The sequence below is a fragment of the Protopterus annectens genome, chromosome 10.part0, assembly GCF_019279795.1.
Source record: "Protopterus annectens isolate FY-2018-M chromosome 10.part0, PAN1.0, whole genome shotgun sequence".
Taxonomy (NCBI): domain Eukaryota; kingdom Metazoa; phylum Chordata; order Ceratodontiformes; family Protopteridae; genus Protopterus; species Protopterus annectens.
The window spans coordinates 1652541133-1652561702 of record NC_056744.1 but is presented as its reverse complement, the minus strand read 5'-3'; the positions used below and the strand labels follow the sequence as shown (position 1 = coordinate 1652561702).

At 38.2% G+C, this 20570-nt stretch overlaps 1 protein-coding gene across 1 annotated transcript in view; it reads right to left on the bottom strand.

Moving 5' to 3' along the window:
• The window catches only part of LOC122813856 (zinc finger protein 566-like), a 230584-nt gene that overhangs the window by 38954 nt on the left and 171060 nt on the right, over nt 1-20570 (bottom strand). The window contains exon 5 of the mRNA XM_044086395.1: nt 9940-10062. Within this exon, the coding sequence (XP_043942330.1) occupies nt 9940-10062 (123 nt within the window). The remainder of the gene's footprint in view (nt 1-9939; nt 10063-20570) is intronic.

Genomic DNA, 20570 nt, shown 5'->3' with positions numbered 1-20570 from the left:
TTGAGAAGCAGAACCTAAAAAAGATAAGGCAGAGGATTTGCCGTCAGGATCAGGGAGATCAGAGATAACTGGACAATCCTGAGCAATCAAGGCCAGAGCATACCTGGTCATGTGGGTCTGATAATTAATAGCCCTTAAGACCAAAGTAGAAGCAGTGTTAACTTTCTTATCAATCCTCTCAGTTGCCCTACTATCTTTATCAGAAGGCAGAAGTTTGGAAGAGGGCAAAGGTTTAGCATGTTTGTCAGAAGAGACCGACACCACAGCAGGATCAGCAGAAGGACATTTAAATAAAAAAAAGACAATCCTCAGGGACCTTATAGAACCTATCAGGTTTCTTAGGAGCAGGAGGATTAGAATCAGGAGACTTGGAAGGAGCAATGAAAGTATCTAACAAAGCAGCCAACACGAGAAGAACTGTCGATGGTTTAGGAGTATCCACCTGAAGCAACTCATATCTTCTCTGAATATCAGATATGTGAGAGGAGTCCCACTTAAAGAATTCCATCATCCTAGTAACTGTGTCACCCAAGGACAATTCTTTGATAGTAGACTCAGTGCTAACAGACTCCTCTTCATCAGATCCATAAGCCAAAGTTGAAGGCATCTGTACAGAATAAGACAAAGATTCCTCACCAAACACTGAATCCTCATCCATGGAATCTGGTTCCCTAAGCCATTAGAGGTCCAAGGAAGAGCCAGAAGGCTTTAGGCCCATTAAGGCATAGAACAAGCCCTGAGTAAACTCTTGCCATTCCCTTTGAAGATCCTTAGGCTGGACTAAAATATGCTTCAGTTTTTGTCTTTTCTTAGAAGGGAACTCAACCCTAACAATCATTGGAGGTTCTAACCCTTGGGCAAGATTCGATAGGAAAACTCAGAACTTCCTTCCTGAACAAAATCTGCAGAATCCCTCTAGGACCCTCTAAGGTAGACAACTATGTTTCCCTCTCAATGTCTGGAGCAGATGCCTGCAAAGGTTCAGTGGATGTGCAAAAGGATGGATCCATGCCGGCCTCCTATGGGGTCATGACAGATAAATCCAACGTAGACACTGAATGACCTACAGAGCTATTACTTCCTTCTAGAGGGATATCCAGTGGAGGCTGGACAGCTAAAGAATCCAGATGGGTCTTCTTGGACCTATTTTTAAACAGCTGGAGTATCTTAGGGTTAAAGGATTCTGCCATGGTACCCTGGGCTAACTGTTTAAGCTACTGCTTTTCAAGATAAAGGGCCAGGGAAGACAAACAGCTTCTGAGTGCCATAGGCACAAAGGCCTTACTGGTACTACAAGTGGTATGGTCGTGGAAAGCACCCAAACAAAAAAGAGACACTGTTTGTGACGATCCTTATGGGGAATCTGCCTCCCACACTGACATTTTCCCCCTCTTGAATGACATGAACTCTAGGTAGCAAAATAAAATACAAAGCCAAGAAAAGTAAAAACAAAACAAAGGGCACTAATCTGGTGTTGCTAAATATTCAGTACAGCAACAAGGCATTCAGATCACATGGCAAAAAAGGCATTTGAACTGGCAGCAAAGAAGTTCTGGGTAGTGGCGTCTGTACATCTTTTTTATGTCATATGTTATGTGAAGCAGATATAAATGTGATGTACAGTGCATAGAAGACCTGGTTTGGCTTTTTCATACTGGTCAAATGTCGGGCTGCAGTGGCAGGAGATCCCTTTTCTGTAGAGTACTGTAACAGTGACACAGAAGGACATCTATATGCTACAATGGGTAGGGGATTTATTTGAAGGGGATAGAACAGGATGTGGAAGTTGGTGTGGGAATAGGAAACACCTGCCAGAAAATAATTGAGTTTTCTTACTCTTCAGTATTGCCTCGGAGCACTATTCCTTAACCAAGGTTGTCTTCTGTTCTTGCAGTTTTAAAATGCATTTAATTATGACCTCAAAACTTCTACTGTTGTGAAATCGTTTTTGTTATATCTATTTTTGTATTATTATGTCTGAACATTTCTATTAAGAAAGAATTCTTGTTTCTTTATCAGCCATCACTTTTAGTTAGGCTGGGTATATGGAATACCATACTCCACTCCACTGACAGCTTGTTTTAAAAGGTAAAAAGGACAACACTTTGCAAGATTCCAAATAAATAATCAATGTCAACATCCACTTTATTTTATCGTATGTCACATTTCCTTAGACATCTCAAAAAAATCTGGTCTTACTTCTTATAAGTCTAAAAGTGCACCACAGATATCACCTGCCCTCTCTGTCCATTAGTTCTGTGCTTCCTCTCTATATTAAACAACCAACTTGTGCATTTCACACCCCTCTCACCCCTACTGCAGCACTTCCATCAGATAATTAGTCCTATCACTAACCACAAATCTTTGAGAACTTCAAACAGTTATAGATAACATTTCCAGCTTTTGCTTCAGCTACTTGTAATTTCACAGCTTGTGCCCTTGCCTGCTACACCAGCTACACAACCATGCTATACAACAATTCAGTTTGGTGTCATGCTCCAGTGACAATGCAACAATTTCTGCAGTCACTGTAGTGTTTGAGAGTTCATTTATCAACTCCAGCACAAAATCACAGAAATCTTTCTCCACAGCTTCCAGTGCTTCCTCCACAAGTTGTTACCAAGCTACCCCCAAAATACCCACCATTTGCTTTGTTCAACCCCTCTTACAATTACTTCAGATTAACTCTGCCATAAAGACCCTTGCCACATCCAATTAGTTAAAAATTCAAGACACTATAATGTCTGTGAGATACCACAATATCAGTCTTGTTAATTTTAACCCTCACTTTGATTCATTTATTTATTTACTTACATTTGCTTACCGGGAAATTCCGACTGGACACATCTCCTTTTTCAGCAGAGGCCCGGGGAGAAAAGCTCCACAGAATGACTTAATTAAACTTCAGGCTCCTATCTTGCTGTTGCTACGTTAACAAGAATACTTCCTTAAAGGCCAAGTTCATCCCAGGCACTGGAGGATTATGTAAATAAAGTCACTGCTGTGCTGTGAATTCTTCCAGTTTTGGAGTTTTTATAGCAACTGGGAAAAATCATCTCAGATTTTGTTTTCTTTTTTTTTTTTAAACATCTTTGCTGTCTTGATACTAAATTTGTTGCCATTCATGGATGTGAACCAAATAACATAGCAAGGTCCTCCTTAACAGGTAAAAATCTATATATGCATCTTAAGATTGTAGCATATATCACACTTCCAACATTTCCTTTTTACTAGTTCCAAATTTAATATAAGCTTAAAGCTACACAAGTCTTTGTTATGATCCTCCTCTGCGAGACACAAAGGCAAAAAAAAAAAAAAGCAGACCACCAGAACAGAAAGACATCTGCTATGCCACCTTTCCTTAAATCTGTAAGACCTGTCAAAAGAAAATGACAGGGTGACATTGATTCGCTGCCTTCTGCATCCTTAATGGGAATGACTCCCTTCATGAAGCTCTGCTATAATGGGAAACGTGGTAGCTCCTTAACTTCCTAGAGGCAAAAGCAAATCATGATCATACCATATTCTGTGTTGTCCTGCCAAATTCTCTCAGGATGTCATGAAGATTGCCTGATGCCATCTAGACTCTGTTTCACCTATTCCTAAAAAGACAAACCAGATGTACGACTACTCACCACACTAGGATCCTGGCTCTGGGTAAGAACTCCAAGCCCCTAATGCTGTTTCTGTAAGCAGTTGCTTCAATCATGGAGGTTAGAGCACTTTGTCATCATTTAACATATATGTGCAATATTAAAAATATGGTGCATCACTGGTGACACAACAATGTCAGTACTTAAGGAGATTAACAAATAGAAGGATAATCCAACTTTCGTATTGGAGAGCAACCAGAAAAACAAATGAATGCCTACACGTATGCTCTGTATGTCATCGCAAGGGTCTTTCATGCTGTTAATGCTTTCTTCAAAAGGAAACATCTTTTGTACTCCACCATAGATCATGTAGCCTTTCACACTGTTAATCCTTTCTGCATACCAAAGGGATTAGTGTCTTTATACTCTGGTACTGACCATGTGTACCCTTCAGACTGTTATTTCTTTCTGCATTACCAAAGGTACCACTGTCTTTATACTCCAGCACTGACCACATGTGACTCTCATGATATTAACACTTCCTGCATGATCAGTGGAACCATTATTTCTATATTTCAGCACTGAAGACTCAGTGTTACTCACAGCAGGGGAAATATTTGCTGACTAAATGTATGCTTTGGGCTATAATGGGGCCCAAGTATAAAACTATTTTTATTGATCCAAATGAGAAGGTTATGCTCTGATCAAGAGAGTTACCCACCTTTTCTTGTACATGGGCAGGATGCCCTACAGCTTGCAAACATACTACCCAGCTGCTCTGGTAGCAAAGAGGTATAAAGCCCTGATTAATACCCAGCTGACATGGGTTTGATTAGTGCCTCGAGCAATGGGCAGAGTGGCAGGCAGACATTAGTACTACCATCCCTGGTGGAAGGGTGGTTCTGTGGACATCTCCTGCATTGTGGCCACTGGTGGAGGCTCTGGATGTGGTAATTGGTGAGACATAGTCCAAACAGGGGATAGAGTGGTTGAAATGACTGAGCAGCTACGTAGGTAGTGTGATACACTGCACATTCCAACTGCATATTCACCCACTGGACATTATTACAAGGACATTACTACACGGACCATGGGAGGGAAGTAGCAACTGGGGTAGCTCATAAATCAGAACCTCACTAAGCGGATGTCAACACCCAAGACCCCCAGGATGGCTTAAGGATCTGAGCCAACCCCAGCCCTATTAGAGATGGTCTGGGAGTAGGAAGTGACCTGGTGATAGATATGGAGTACTGGGTTTGATGGCCATTGGAGTGCAGACAGTTCTTAACTCCTCTATATGCCTTACACTTGGGTTCATTCAATTTTAACCCCATGCCTTTTAGATATTTTGAAAGAATTTAACATTTACCATAAGAGAATATCATTCCTCAGCATTACTACAGCTCTGATGGCATGTCGTGTCCAACCTGCGGCCCTCAGAGCTCTTCTATGCGGCTCTTAACCTCTAACTGCAACATCGATGTACACATGCCCCAAAACACTTTTTTTGTTTTGTGTTTTTCACTCCCATGACCTGTAACACTAATGCACCAAAGCACCCTTCTAGTTTTGTTTTTGAGCCAAAAAAGGGTCAGTGTTTACGCCATTATTTTGCGCCGAACAATCATTGTGTGTGTGTGTTCTCGCTGAAGAGGGACTCATGTATGGATGTACCGCTGTTGCCTTTGAAAGGGACAGCAATTACCTGTGTTAATACGTAAGTAAGGAGTGAGTGAGTGCATGCATGAAAGCAGAATTGTGTGCGTGAAAGTAGAAGAAGAGTGTGTGTGTGTATATGTGTGCATGACAGAGAGAGAGAGAGAGAGAGACGCATGCACAAAGAGGCAAACAATGATCAGTCTACCTACTGAACACAAACAAGTTAGCTCACAAATATATCATACATTAAGAGTACACTTTCATTAAATTGCAGCTTTCCTGACAGGGAGAGTGTTGTATTGAACATGAAGTCATACCTCTTAACTGTATGGATTTTCAAAGAATGTCTGGATTTTTGCCTCATCTTCCAATTTGTGTCTTTTGCTTAGGAAATAAAAGTAGTCATCCAAGGTAATGCAGTTCCAGGGAGTAAGAATGAAGCAGCAGCCTAGGGTTAATGGGTCAGTAGTGGACTGACTATGTGGGACTGTAGCATATAAAGTTGTATTGTTTTTTCAGACAAACAAAAAAGCACCTAGTACTGCTTTTTCATTGGTGGGTTCTAAGCAGTGGTAGATTGGATAGCAGTAAGCATAGCTTTGGCAGATCATCAATACTGGCAATTCAAGTAGGCACAATCACAATGTCATTTTTTAAATGTTGAGGATATTAGTGTGTATGTGTGTGCTTATGTGTTGGGAGTGCTGCAACAGTAGATGATTATTAAAGACAGAGACTTACGGACTGTGGAGAATATGTTTCTTTGTTTCAAAACCTAATACTTAAGTAGATTTTTAAGACATAGCTTCTTGCCATTTACAGTGGATGGATATTTACATTTAATGGACAATGTATTAGCTGAGGTTCTGAAGGATGCCAAGTCTACCACTGCCAGTGTCTTGTAAAGTGACCTGGAAATGGATATTGGGATGTTACTGAAAAAATGTAGTAAGTGGGTTTAGAAATATAGTTTAATTAAACAAAGTGTACTTTCAATTTACAGGCCATCATTTAATTTATTTCAGGTAGTCCAGATACTGGTAGATTGTATACCATTAGACTTAATTAGGGAGAGCTGTAATTTTGGGGAAACAAGCAGCCCTAGTTTCAGTGAAAGCTCTGTGGTTGCTTGCAGGTAGGAAGTTGCAGGATGTTGATACAATGTGTTTTATTTATTATTTTTAATGCATCTGTCATTTCAAAGCATGGTTTTCTTTGATGCAAAAGAAGGCAGGACTGAATGAGCCATATAATGTTTAACTGACAATAATGGGATAGAAAGATTATAAGTGATGTATAATGCTTGCAGCTACAGTTGTTTCAATGGTGTCTGTGATGCATAACTATTTTTGGGCCTGTGTCCCACTTTTATTTTTTTTTGCTCTAAGGCTGAGAGGTATGGTTCCATACTAAATCAGAAGTTGTATTTACCTTGGAAGACTTTTCGGCATAATTATGAAAAACAGAGCCTTTTTAATATCTCTGCTTATTTCCAATATCAACTGCCATATAACCTTGCAAATAACCTTCTTATTAAGCTACTTTACTTCTTTTGGAATTGACAGGTATGATTCATCTGTTCGGACATAAGCATAGAGTGATAATGTGACTTTGACTTCTTGCAGCAGTCTGTGGTTTACATAATCACAATAACTTTTCTGTGTTTCTGGGTCTGTAATCAATTTAACAGTTTTACAGATGTTTTCCAAAAATAAATAAATAAATAATAAATAAATAATCCTCTCTACACTTTGAGCTATTGACAAAGTCTGGGAATTTATTTTTTTCAAAAGCGAAGGTCAGCATTACAGCTCAGTAAACTGTCAGTCTGTGAGTAACTTCTGCACAAATTAAAATGTCTGAATGTCAAATGGCTTTAAATTGGAGGGAAGTTTATTTTTTTTTTATTTTACATTTGTTTACCGGGAAAGTCCGACTGGACACAGGTCCATTTTCAGCAGGGGCCCGGGGAGAAAAGCTCCAAAAATAACACAAAACAATATAATACAATACATGAGAGAGACAGACAGCAAATTATGGATGTAGTACTCATACAATATAGCAGAGATTACATCTCGTAACAGTAAGAATCATTGAGGTACAGAATAAACTTAAAAACATTTTTTTTTTACAGTTGTAATTACAGCAAGGCAAATATCAATGAGTAAAGTTTTTAGGAGAAAGCTGTTTGTACATAGCTGAAGCTCTGAAACAATCTTTTGGTATGGATTAACCTGGGGATTGACACAAGTTATATGTTTACACCAGTATGTAGCATTATAGTTTATGGTTTTCTTACTGATTTACTTTTTGCCGAGCAGTTGTTTGTTGATTTATTGATGGTCCTTTTGGTGGTGGGAAATTACATGGATGAATCCATCTCTACCATGATTTTTTTTTTCAGATATTTTGACTTCCAGACAATTTCATTCAGTGAGTGGGTGTCATGTGATTACTGAGGTTGTCTATTTTACAAGTAGGGGCTTTTTTTTTTTGTGTGTGTGTGTGTGTGTGTGTGTGTGTGTGTGTGTGTGTGTGTGTGTGTGTGTGTGTGTGTGTGAGAGAGAGTGTGTGTGTGTGTGTGTAAGAGAGAGAGATTTAATATGTATACTGAATATAATTTTGCGGGCGGCCACGGTGGTGCACCGGTTAGCGTTGCCACCTCACAGCAAGAGGTTCTCCGGTTCGATCCTCGGCTGGGGTGCCTTCTCCCTGTGGTCAGGTGGGTTTCCTCCGGTGCTCCCACATCCCAAAGACATGCTATAGGTGGATTGGAAACACTAATTTGGCCCTAGGTGTGAGTGTGTGTATGTGTGTGCCTTCTGTGGAAGGTTGGGCGCTGGGCTGGCAACTCGACACTGTAAAACTCAACTGCCAATCATGAGTGCACGGTGATCTGAAGAAGAAGACTGAATATAATTTTGCAAATGGAATTCTTAGTTAAACATGCCCCTCTTCTTGAGCAACTAGACTTGTGTAACCAATATTAGATCTTAGCCATCCAGCTGGGAAAGGTTAGTATGTGGATTTTCCATCTGGTTTGATGAAGGCTATGCTACTTACCCAAGGACTACATTTATGGTTATCCATCCAGCCATTGTGTTGCTGAACTACATTCTTTGATAATGACAGGAGCTTTTTACAGAAGTTGAAGGTTTTTGTGTCAAGAACCTGTGCATAAAAAGTGGCTTGTTTATGTTGCAGTGAAGGCTGTGGTCTTTGTAGTGAGCGTTTTAAGTATAACCAGTATTTCTGAGGTAGAGGAAGTTTCTTAAGGCAGGATCTTTCTTAGCCTGGAAAGCAAGCCAGTGATGAAATTTATAGGGACCAGTGAGAGACAGAGGAAAACAAGAAGCTTTTTACTCTGTTTGGATAACTAAATTAACTTAGTCCTTTGAACTTTTTTGTCAGAAATGCCTCTTGTAAAGGAAGAATACAGGGATGTTATGACCTCCTTGTCCCTGGATGAGATACCCTTACTAATGAAGTGGGCCTTGTAAAAAGCTTTCCTTACAATAGAGACAACGTGGTGGTCAAAAGTCAGGTTTCCATCAATCTGGGTGCTCAAGTACCATACAACTTATTACAACATTGTTATTAATGTGATAGGACATCACTCTCCTTAAAGGGGATGATGATGCATTTGTTGGCATTTAGCTTGAGGCCATATTTTTGGCACCAGTTATTTGTTTGGGTGAGACCCTCTTGTAGCTTATTTAGAATTGTTTTATTAAGTCAGTAATGTGAATTCTTTACTTTATTGCAAATTTGTTGGGTTATTTTTGTGGATTATAGTACTGTAGGACTGCTGATGTTGACATTTTACATAGCTGGACTGCTGGAATGGTTTTCCCAGTGAGAAATGCTAGTGCTGTAGTGAATATGTTTATTTGTAAAAAAAAAAAAAAAAAAAAAGATATATAAATAGATGTATATAGATATATAGATGTATAAAGATATATAGATGTATATAGATATATAGATGAGACACAACAACAACAACAACATAGATATATAGATGTGTATATATATATATATATATATATATATATATATATATATATATATATATATATATATATATACACACACACACACACACATATATATATATATATATATATATATATATATATATATATATATATATATATAGATATAGATATATTAACTAAGATGTTAGAGTTAACTGTTAGATTAGAGAATTAGAATTAGAATGAGAATTAGAATTTTAAGGCAAATATTAGGCATTTATTACATTTATTCATTGTTGAAATGCACCTACAGTACAGAGAGTTAACTATATGATATATTTTATATAAGACCATTTATGTTCACTCAATAAAGGTTGGACACCCCGTAACAGAGCCTTGGCCACTGTAAACTTGTTTGACCAAAGACACATTTCAGTCAAGTCCTATTACTTGAGAAAACAATGTAATGTCCACATTTTTCCCCATACTTCTACAAACACCCACTTCACTGCCATTTCTACTGTGATAAAACCCATTTATCCTTAGAAAGCCCTCTGAGACTTTTTGGACTGAATAACCTGTAGCTTCTTGTAGTGTTAGAGCATTTAATACTCTGACTCGGTTTTATTTTATTTACCTTTTTTCAAAGACAATATCAACATCACTATGAAATAAATTCATAAAAAATACAAATTAATGGGCCGATTACTTACAGTGGAAGCTGGCATCGAGCTTACACTTCTCTTCTGTGCTAGTTTCCCCTTTTTCATCTTTTTCTAGGACATAACTGCCTTCTTTTACTATGAGTAATAATTTCTCTGGAGCAATTTTGAATCCTACATATAAAAACAAAAACATACATATTTTAACATTTTGTTTTAACTAAGAAATCCAGCAGTGTCCATCATCAGTGACAGCCTGAAGACAAAAAATTTGACAAAGTGATACAATATATTAACCAAAAACAGTGCGTAAATAGGTTTATTACTTGTTAACTGAATGGGTGGGTTAGTGAGTTAACCCTTGTCAGCCATGACCTAGGGTCAAGTGAATTACACAGAAAAACAAATACATGCAAGGATTAGATTGACTTGGTTACAATAAAATGACATCCCATGCAAACAGCTCTGGATATACTGTAACAGCTTACAAATACAATACTAGCTTAAAGAATGATGTAATGCAGTTACAATTTAATTAAAACATAGTAGATTATTACTTAACTGGCAACTTTAAAACATGCACAGATTATTTTACATGATGTTCCTTCACAGCTGCTTTAAAACCATCCATAGTATTTAATACTATAAATTCTAAATATTAACATATTAATAGTACCACATATGTGTGTGTGTACACAAAAAACAAACAATTTTCACTTCTTGTTCAACAAATACATCAACAGAAGAACAATGAAATAGCATATAAAATAAAATAAAAAAAGAGAAAAAATTTAATTTTTGAGCTTTGATTTTATGTATATTCAAATCTTTGTGGTTTGAACTCGTTTAGAGTATAAAAAAATTCAAATACACATCAAATCAAATCACACAGATTTAATAAAACAAAGTCTAAGCCCGCTGTACTCACCACACCCTCGATTAATTATATATACCAGCTTCCAGAATGCACTACAATGGAGAAAGGGTATATTCTCAACCACCACTATACCATGAGCTCGAGTACATAAATAGCAGCAAAGTCTGAAAAATTTATTTTCAAATAGTACAGCCAATGAATGAAGGACTCAAACATGAGAGCTCAATCGCTTGAATGTAATCAAGGGGGTATTGCACTTTTAATTGTGCATTTAATTGAAGGTTTTCAAATGCAATGAATAACTTTTTTGGATCATGTGCCAATAATAGCTAAAATAAAAACGCAAGGTAACAAAATAAAAATGAGACCGGCACTTTCCCACCTATCTGTTGAAAAGAGAGGAATTTAATGAATGGGTTTTGGAAATTTTTGGAAATGATGCAGGAACTATTAGAAAAGATAGAAATGTCTTCTGAAAATACAGATTGGGAGTAGGATAAAATTGAAGTGGAATTTAAAACTAGGGTGGAAATAAAGGAAAGGGAGACATGGTTAAGGAGTAACAAGAATTATTTAGAGGGACTGACAAATGTATGCTGCAAAATAGGGGGAATCTCACAGAACAAGAAGAGGCGCAACTGCAGAATGTTAAACAGAAAATAAGGGATTACTTCAAAAGCATGCATGAGTTTATAAATATTGCTTTTAAGCAAATTTATTTTGATAATAACTCTACAGCCAAAAACTTTTAGTACAACTCATACAACAGAAAGTAGAAAGGGCTGTCACCAAGCTTAGGGAGTCTATGACAAGAAAGATGACAAGAGATCCTATAGAAGTATTAGAAATATTTCATAAATTTTTATGAAAATCTGTATAAAGCACAGAAATATGGAAATCAAGAAAATGTACAAATGGAAATGTTTATGGAAGAATTAAATATGCCAAGGTTAGTGGTAGATGAGGCTCAATTACTAACAGGATAAGAGGAGATGAGATAAACATGGTTATGTATAACCAATCTACAAGAAATTATTCAGGAATAGATAGTATTCCTGTGGAAGCTTGGACGATAGGAGAGAAAAACTAATAAAGATCCAGAAGGTTTTGTTTAACAGTATTTTAAGAGGAGGAAAAGCCAACATCCTAGAAGAAAGCGTTGGTAGCTGTAATACCTAAAGAGGGTAAAGATCCATCGGATCCAGCTTTGTAAAGGGACATTTCAATACTAAACCAGAATGGCAAAAGTGAGTCTGCATCCAGACTCTGAGTCTCTCCTTGTTTCTTGAGTTTCTACCCTGTATCATCATGATCCCTTTCCACTTTGAATTATAGTTTTTTTTTTTTTTTTGCTTGTGCTATGTATAAGAGCTTTAACTGTGTAACTCTAAAATACCCCTTCAAAACTGGTAATTCTAGTCTGCCTTGTTCCATGTGGTTTTGTGGAGGGAAGGCAAACATTTGACAACATTCAACAGAACATTGATGATCCAGAGGAAAGCAGAATGTAAGAAAATACCATTGTTGTTGGTGGGTCTTGATGCATAGAAAGCATTTGACAGAGTAAGCTGGGACTGTGTGAGCAGGACAATGGAAGTAGTTGCTTTCTATGGTAAAATAATAGGGCTGATTAGTATTATATACAAGGGGGTTGGAGGTGAAAATTAAAGTGAATGGGGTCCTCGCTGATAATTTCTGCTTGAGTAGAGGAACCAGGCAGGGGGTGTCCTCTTTCCACTTTTTTGTTTGCATTATATTTAGAACCATTGGCAAAGAAAATAAAATACTTGGAAATTCAAGGATATAATTGGTATGATAGTCAAGAAAGGCTGGCTGTATTTGCAGATGATATTTTATACATAACAAAACCAGAAAGAGTCATTACAGTGTTGTGGAACATTTTAAGACAAAATCTTCTCAGGATACAAAATTAATGAAGCCAAAACAACGGCAATAGCAGTAAATTATGTACCCACACAGGAATTGGTCCAACAATATCCATATTTATGGGGACATAATAAAGTGAAGTATTTAGGAGTATGGATTAGAAATGTGTCCATTATGACAGCTAAGGATAAGCGGGAAGAGACTAAACAAAAGATAATACAAAAACTGAGAAATTGGAAGCTCTGTTATATGGACATGGACAGTAAGATATAAGCAGTTAAACATTTTTAGTCCCTTTAGTCTTATACACATGTCAGGCTTATGTTTATCAAACAGAGGAGAAGTTGTGGATAGCAATAAAAAAAAGCTGAAGGATTTTATCTGGGAGGGGAAGACAACAAGGGTCAAGTTGAATAAGCTGATTCTTCTAAAAGAACAAGGAAGACTAGAATTACTAGTTTTGAAGGGGTATTTTAGAGCAGCATAGTTAAAGCTCTTCTAGACAGCACAAGCAAAAAACTGTAATTCAAAGCAGAAAGAGATAGTGATAATGATACAGGGGAGAAACTCAAGAAACAAGGAGAGACTGGGATTTACATGCAGACGCTCAACAATCATACAGAATATTACACTCAAAGTAGCAGAGCATTCTAAGAACTAAGCCATCAGAGTAATAGTGAAAAGAGATTCTGTTGATAGGTACAACTGCAATTAGGGATACAGAGAATAAGCAACAGAAGGGCAAGAATTTATTGGAGAAAACTAGCCAAGGATCCAAGGTCTTGGGAGCAAATAACTGAAAAGGGAAAGGTAATAGAATTGGAAGGCGCCAAGAATTTATTGCAGGTTAGAGATTGCATTCCCTATCAAGAATTGGAATCAGAGTACAGGCAAAGAGAAAGAAATAGGGGGTGCTAAATGAAAGACCGGCGGTGGTAGAGTTTTTAATAAAATCTAGAACAGAAAATGCCATTAAAAAGGAATAATTAGTAGAACATATAATATTTTACATGATAACTGTAAGAATCAATTAGAGTAGCTTAGAAAGGATAGGGAAAAGAGATTGGATAAGCAGTTCACAAAGAGACAATGGGGGATGTATGTGAATCTCCCAAATAAGCAACAAAGTCTAGAAGATTTAGGATTGTTGCTTGGAAGTGTTTACACTGGTATTTTTATACCCAAAGTAGACTCCAAAGAAGTTTTCCTTGGGTGTATAGCAAATGTTGGAAGTGTGACAGGGAAGAAAGAGGTAATTAGGAACATATGTTTTGGGAGTGTAATGAGTTGGCAGACTTTAAAGATTCCCTGCAGACCACTCTGTCAGGGATGCTGGGTGAGCAGATTGGTTTGACTGGGGAGATGATTTTTTTGAGCTATGATACAGAATCGGAATTGCCTAGATATAGTGGGGCCTTGCTGAGTCTAATTATGGTGGCTGTCAAAAAAGCAATTACTAGAAAATGGAAATCAATGTCTAAACCAACTTTACTAGAAGTAGTGAATTTAGTAACAGACATACAACAACTGGAATTGGGATTTTTAGAAAAGGGAAGGAGCTAACTAAATAAAAACAAAATGGGAACTGTGGGCGCAATATATGCAGAGGAAAAACGAGGTTTAAAAGAAGGCAGAATTTGAGTGAGCTATATAATGTTTAACTGACAATGACTGGCTAAATTACAAGTGATGCATAATGTTTGCAACAAAAGTTGTCTCAATATTGTCTGTGATGCATAATCTTTGCAACTAAAGGTGTGTCAATGCGGTATGTTTTTCATTTATATAAATGTAAGACTGCCTGTCATGCATTACAATTTAATAAAGATTTTTTTTGTTTATAAAAGAATCACCCACATGGGAACAACATTATAGAATCCAAACACCCCTAAAAAGACTAGAGGAACCCAGGAGCTAGTCCCTAAACAATGGTCTCAATAAAGATAACTACAAATCCTTCTATATTTACATCAGAAACTTAAGAACTAACACTCATCATTGCTCAGAGCTTACTCAGGGTTACTTCCTTCTCTCATCAAGTGGCTATTACCAACATGCTGGCAAATAAACATGTTGCCAACTCCACCCCAGAGACATCTACTTGAAGCCCATTTGTCCCTGATGGAATCAAGCCCCCAAGCTTCATGAAAAATGTGCACTGCAGGTACTGTGTAAAACAAAGAACACCTTACCCATGGGGCTGGACAACATACTTGACTGCCTAATTAATAGCACTAAACAAGCAGTGGTGGATCTAGTCCTCATCCTGTTAAACCTGAGCCTAGCAACTGGCTTTGTCCCATAGGAGTGGCACATAACTTTTGTGATGTCACTCCCCAAGGGTGGACCACCACTGGCCACAGGAATTACAAACTTATAAATCTAAAGCCTCTTATATGCAAAGCCATGGAATGTATCATAACTGACAATAATTAACTAATCAAAAATCTTATCAGACTTTACCCCCAGCAGATTGGCTTTGTCAAGAGTAGACCTCATCTAATAAATCTTGTGGACTTCTTTGAGAGGTCAAAGGAGGGCAAATTGTCCACACAGTGCAGTTTGACCTTGAGAAGGCATTTGATTCCGTGTCATACACAAATATAATAAAAAAGCTGAGATCCAAACTGACCCATATGTGGCTAGGTTGATAGCCAAATGGCTTAGTGACAGGACTCACATAGTAAAAGCAGGGGGTGCATATAATTTCTGAAGCTCCTCCGGGATCTGTGTTGGGACATCTGCTATTTGGCATCTACCTTTCAGATCTCCATTTATCATCTGGATATCTCTGATTAACAAAGTTCGTAGATGATTGCAAGTTGGAAAACATCATCAACTACCCTTTTAACATACTGGTATACAAAAAAGGAGCTCATACTCGATGCCAAATATTGCAACATTGCAGTAAATGACGAGCACCTATTAGTTCCACCTTATAGCATACATAACACACTACTTCAAAATTAATCAGTAGTGAAAGACCTAGCATTTCTGCAAATAACTATCTCATTTTTGACCACCAGAATACAACAATGGTTAGGAAATCCTTTTACCACACAGCTCATAGCAAAAGGTATTTCTTCCAAATCAAAAGGAGTCCTCAAATCCTTGTACTGCACACTGATTAGACTTTAACACATCAAGTTTAACACCCCCTTTGGGATGCACCCCACTAAGCATATCAAGCAACTGAAAAGATCCGTTGGCATGACAGATTCATGAACAGCGTATCCCTCACCTCTACAGTGAACTTAAACTACATGTCAAGTAGAGTAGCACCTTTGCCACTTTCAATGTAAACCTAGATAACTGAATGGGCAGCCTCAAATTTTCCCCAGTCTATCTTATCTTGCCCTCCTTGAAGCTGGAGGGAACTTCTGACTAAGATTTTTTAGCTAGACTTCAAATACTATACAAACTGATTGCCTTTTTTAGTTTCTCCAAATCTTTTGGGTTTCTAATACTGTGACGGGAATGGACCCCATTCTAGGTCAAAGTACGATTTAAGCTCATGAAATTAGTATTGTTTCACTCTTTGATGTCAGTCAGAAGTGCTCTTCACAGCACCCACAATGTGCCCAGTAATGACTCCTCCTGCAATACGTACGAAGTCGCATGTACTGGTAACATATCTAAATATGACTGTAGATTCCTTTTTATAAGACCCATTACTCCTGCTACTATTGGAACTATCTTTGTATCTTTCTTCCACATTGCTGTCATTTCTGATTGCCTAGTACTTATGAAACCAGAAAATTTGTTAACTAAAAAGATCATGGACCTAAAGGAGAACTTCATCCACAGTCTAAAAAAAAACATGTTTATTTCATCATGTCTGGATTCCTACATTTTAACACCACTTTGGGATAATGCATACTTCTTTTTATATTGTTAAATGCAATTCCAGAGTCGGCCCACATGGGGTCCAGCATCTTGATTTCTTAGTCTACCTCCAGTAACCTGCAACACAGTGTTTGGCTTTAAAAATTTACATCATAGGCCCTAAGCTCCTGTCAATGCACTGACTATACATTTGTTTTCACATATACCCTTCTTTCTTTCAGTCAGTCAGGTTTAATTACTGCTTCTTGCATTTCAGCGACTACTTAAAACACAAACAGGGATAATCACACAGAACAATATTCTCAGTGCCTGTTACTTCTTTTTCTTTCTAAAGCGGCCAATTTTCATTCTTGTTATGCCTGAGATGTAGCCCTTAAACTCATCTCCCCTCCCCTAAACACCTCCCCATTGTATCTGTCAAAATGGCAAATTTGAGCTGTTTGCTGTGACTTATAACGTACAGCAGGAGACAAAGGTCAGATACACAGCTGCTGTCTAGTAGTTCCTTGAAATGTATGATAAAATTGCATGACAGTAAAACACAAACACTTTTCAGCAAAGGCAACACAGTTTGGCTATTACTGAATAAAGATTAGAAATGTCTGCTGTTGAGTTACTTCTACTCTTTGTAAGTGTATCCTGGGTGACACACCCACTGCAGATGAGGTAGTCTGAATTGCTGTTGTGTCTTTCTTCTCCTTACATTTAATCATCCACAGTTGCAATTTATTAGCAACTAACATGGAGGTAGTGTCTACACTATGTTTATATCACTACACAAAGTCAAAAGTGTGACATTCAGCAATTCTAACGAGTTCACACCTCATTTGCATCTTCACCATGCTCAGAGGCCTGAATCTACACTATAAAAAGATAACCGTGTAGCTAGGGAACTTGAAGGTGAGGAGAGTTGTGTATGTGAACACAGAACATGGCTATTTGGATTTATCTGCACAGAAATCTTCTTATCTTGTTAAGGCATTATTGTATTTTTAAATATATATATATATATATATATATATATATATATATATATATATATAGATGTATAGATAATGCATTGGAAAATGGAACTTTTACCTGTACGCACTTCTTGTTAGTTCACTGTTAGCATTAGCATTTTTGTCAGCCATTTTACTTTCTCAGCTAGACAGCCTTACTAACTTTCATCACAAGTGTTACTGTTACAACTGGTTTATCTTACACTATTCTGAGATATTTCAGTGAAATGGGTAATGTCCTTTGTTAGGCTTCTAAGATGGCTCATAGACACCTCTAGGGGATTGCTCTGCAGAGGGTGAGGTGACTGGCAATTGTAGAAAATTGACTTTTCAGATGTACACGTGTATACATTTTGTGAGAATGTTTTTTTTTCGAAAGCATTTATAACAACTGAATAATGTTTTATTCCTTGGATGGTACAAAATGTCATTTGCCAGTTGTTTTGGGGATGGGGAGCTGAGTACCATTTGTGTGTTGCCACAACAATAGTTGTATTCAAGAGGTTTTCTCTTGAAATTCTGTAGTCATCCAGGTCTTTGTGTAATAAACAATACATTACTCCACTATTTCTTTTTTTTTTTTGGATCAAACAAATTTTTTTTTGTGTGCGAGTGTGGTATGGTACAACCACACGGCCTTAAATTTTAGTAGATGAACTGTGCATCTCCAGTGGTTAATGTTGAAAATATACAAGTGTATATGAGCAGGAATTTAATTTTATGGGATACATGTTGTATCCTTCTTTGGTTTTATATCACATAGGAGTATGACACACGTGTACCAATCCACATAAACCCCCTTTCAGTGACTCAGAAAATGATCTAATCATGCAAGCATTCAAGCACCATGGTGCCCTTCTGCTTGAGAGAGGATGTGGGGTAATGCTAACATAATGCAGATTTGGAACCAGATAGTCAATGGATTAAATGCCCTAGAAGGTTGCAGCAATACTTATGATCAAGCACGTCATACGGCCACTGATATGATTTCATCAGCTCAGAGAGCATTTGCAGCTGCCAGTGAACAGCTGGCTATGGGGGGGGGCTGCTACAGACCAACAACTGTCATCAAATGAAGAGTTCCTGTCCACTGTCAGAGATCCAAAGATCTCAATGGAATGTGCACAAAAACATGATAGATGTTGCTGCTGATGTTTCTGGGAGGACAGGTATGTGTCAGGAGAATTTTCCAGGTAAGCATACATATGTCAGTTTATAACATGTTCTTGTATAGTAAAATATTCTGTAATAGTTTCTGTTGGTTTAATTTTTTTTGGATAAACCTGATAAACTGATATAGTTAACACATGGGCTTTTTGTGGACGTGTCAGCCAAGTTTCAGTTAAACTTGCAAAAATTCTGTCCCCCTGTGCTATTGGAATTGTTATGATTGTGTATGTCCTCACCTTTGCTTAACTTCTTCAGGACCCTCCACCATACTAGAGTGTGGCTTCATCTGCACATGGTAAGCTAAACATTTTTATTTGATTACTGATGATCTTTTGTCAGAAATATGCATTTATCCATATGTGTGAGGTTGGTGTCATGAGTGAGTGTGAGTGCGTGTGTGTATTACTATGCATTTATCCATATGTGTGAGGTTGGCGTCATGAGAGTGTGTGTGTGTGTGTGTGTGTGTGTGTGTGTGTGTGTGAGAGAGAGTGTTACTATGCATTTATCCATATGTGTAAGGTTGGTGTCATATGTGTGTGTGTGTGCGTATATATTACTATGCTTTTATCCATATGTGTGAGGTTGGTGACATGAGTGTGTGCGTGTGTGCGTGTGTGTATGTGTGTGTGTGTGTGTGTGTGTGTGTGTGTGTGTGTGTGTGTGTGTGTGTGTATTACTATGCATTTATCCGTGTGTGTGTGTGTGTGTGTGTGTGTGTGTGTGTGTGTGTGTGTGTGTGTGTGTGTGTGTATTACTATGCATTTATCCATATGTGTGAGCTTGGTGTCATGAGTGTGTATGTGTATGTTATGTGTATGTGTGTGTGTGTGTGTGTGTGTGTGTGTGTGTGTGTGTGTGTGTGTGTGTGTGTGTGTGTGTGTGTGTGTGTGTGTGTTTACTGCTATGCATTTACCCATATGTGTGAGGTGGGTGTCATGAGTGTGTGTATTGTTGTACCATCTGTGATAGGGGTACCAGTGTTAGTTTATCATAATGTTAAATTTTAGTGTAGGTATTAATTTCATTCCTGTGTTTCTTGCCCATTATCACACGTGATCCTGAAAGTAGAAGTGTAGGACTCCTACCATCTGATGTCAGAGTATTGTCAGACTCTGACAATGATGGTGGCCAACCACTGGCAGTGTCAGGTGGTGCAGAGGTTGAATCAGACACTAAGGTTGACATTCAGCCATCCCCTGTATTTCCATCAGACAAAGCCAGTAGGGCTACACATACCTATTCCAGTGAGACCTCAGATATTGGACAGATGGAGGGTGACACGCTTAATCAGGGTAGTTTGGTTACAGTGGCTCCAGTGCCAGTTGACACTGGATGTAGCCAAAGTGTGGGCAAAATGCCACACAGGAGAGTTGTTAGGGGTGCTCATAGAAGGTCTTTTGTCCACCCTTCATCTAATCCTGGGGTGTTTTTACATGCCGCTCGACATGCGTTTAAGGCATCATGGAGGTGCAGGCACAATCCAATAGAGCCTTTGAGGGCATGCTTGGGGTTGTAGATGTGGCACAGGCTGACATGCCTGACTGCCTCTGCTGTGTTGCCAATTCAATGGCTTGGAAGAATGACACAATGAAATGGGGAGTGTCTGTGATAGAACGTTTGCTGGGTGGAAGACGGCATCCACATGGATGTAGGTCAGCATCATCATCTGATGTTAGTCAATGTGGCCATAACTGATCACACTCCTTTAGTGGCACTACTTCCACTGCTAGGTCAGTAATTGAGGTGTCCACACCCAGATGTGGTAGGCCATGGGGTTTTGGTCCCAGGTGTAGTCATAAGGACAGCTCGTCCAGCAGACATCAGTCACATTCAGGTAGCAGAAATGCATCTGACTATGGGCATGGACATGCCAAGTGCAACTCCTGGCAGAGCCAGTT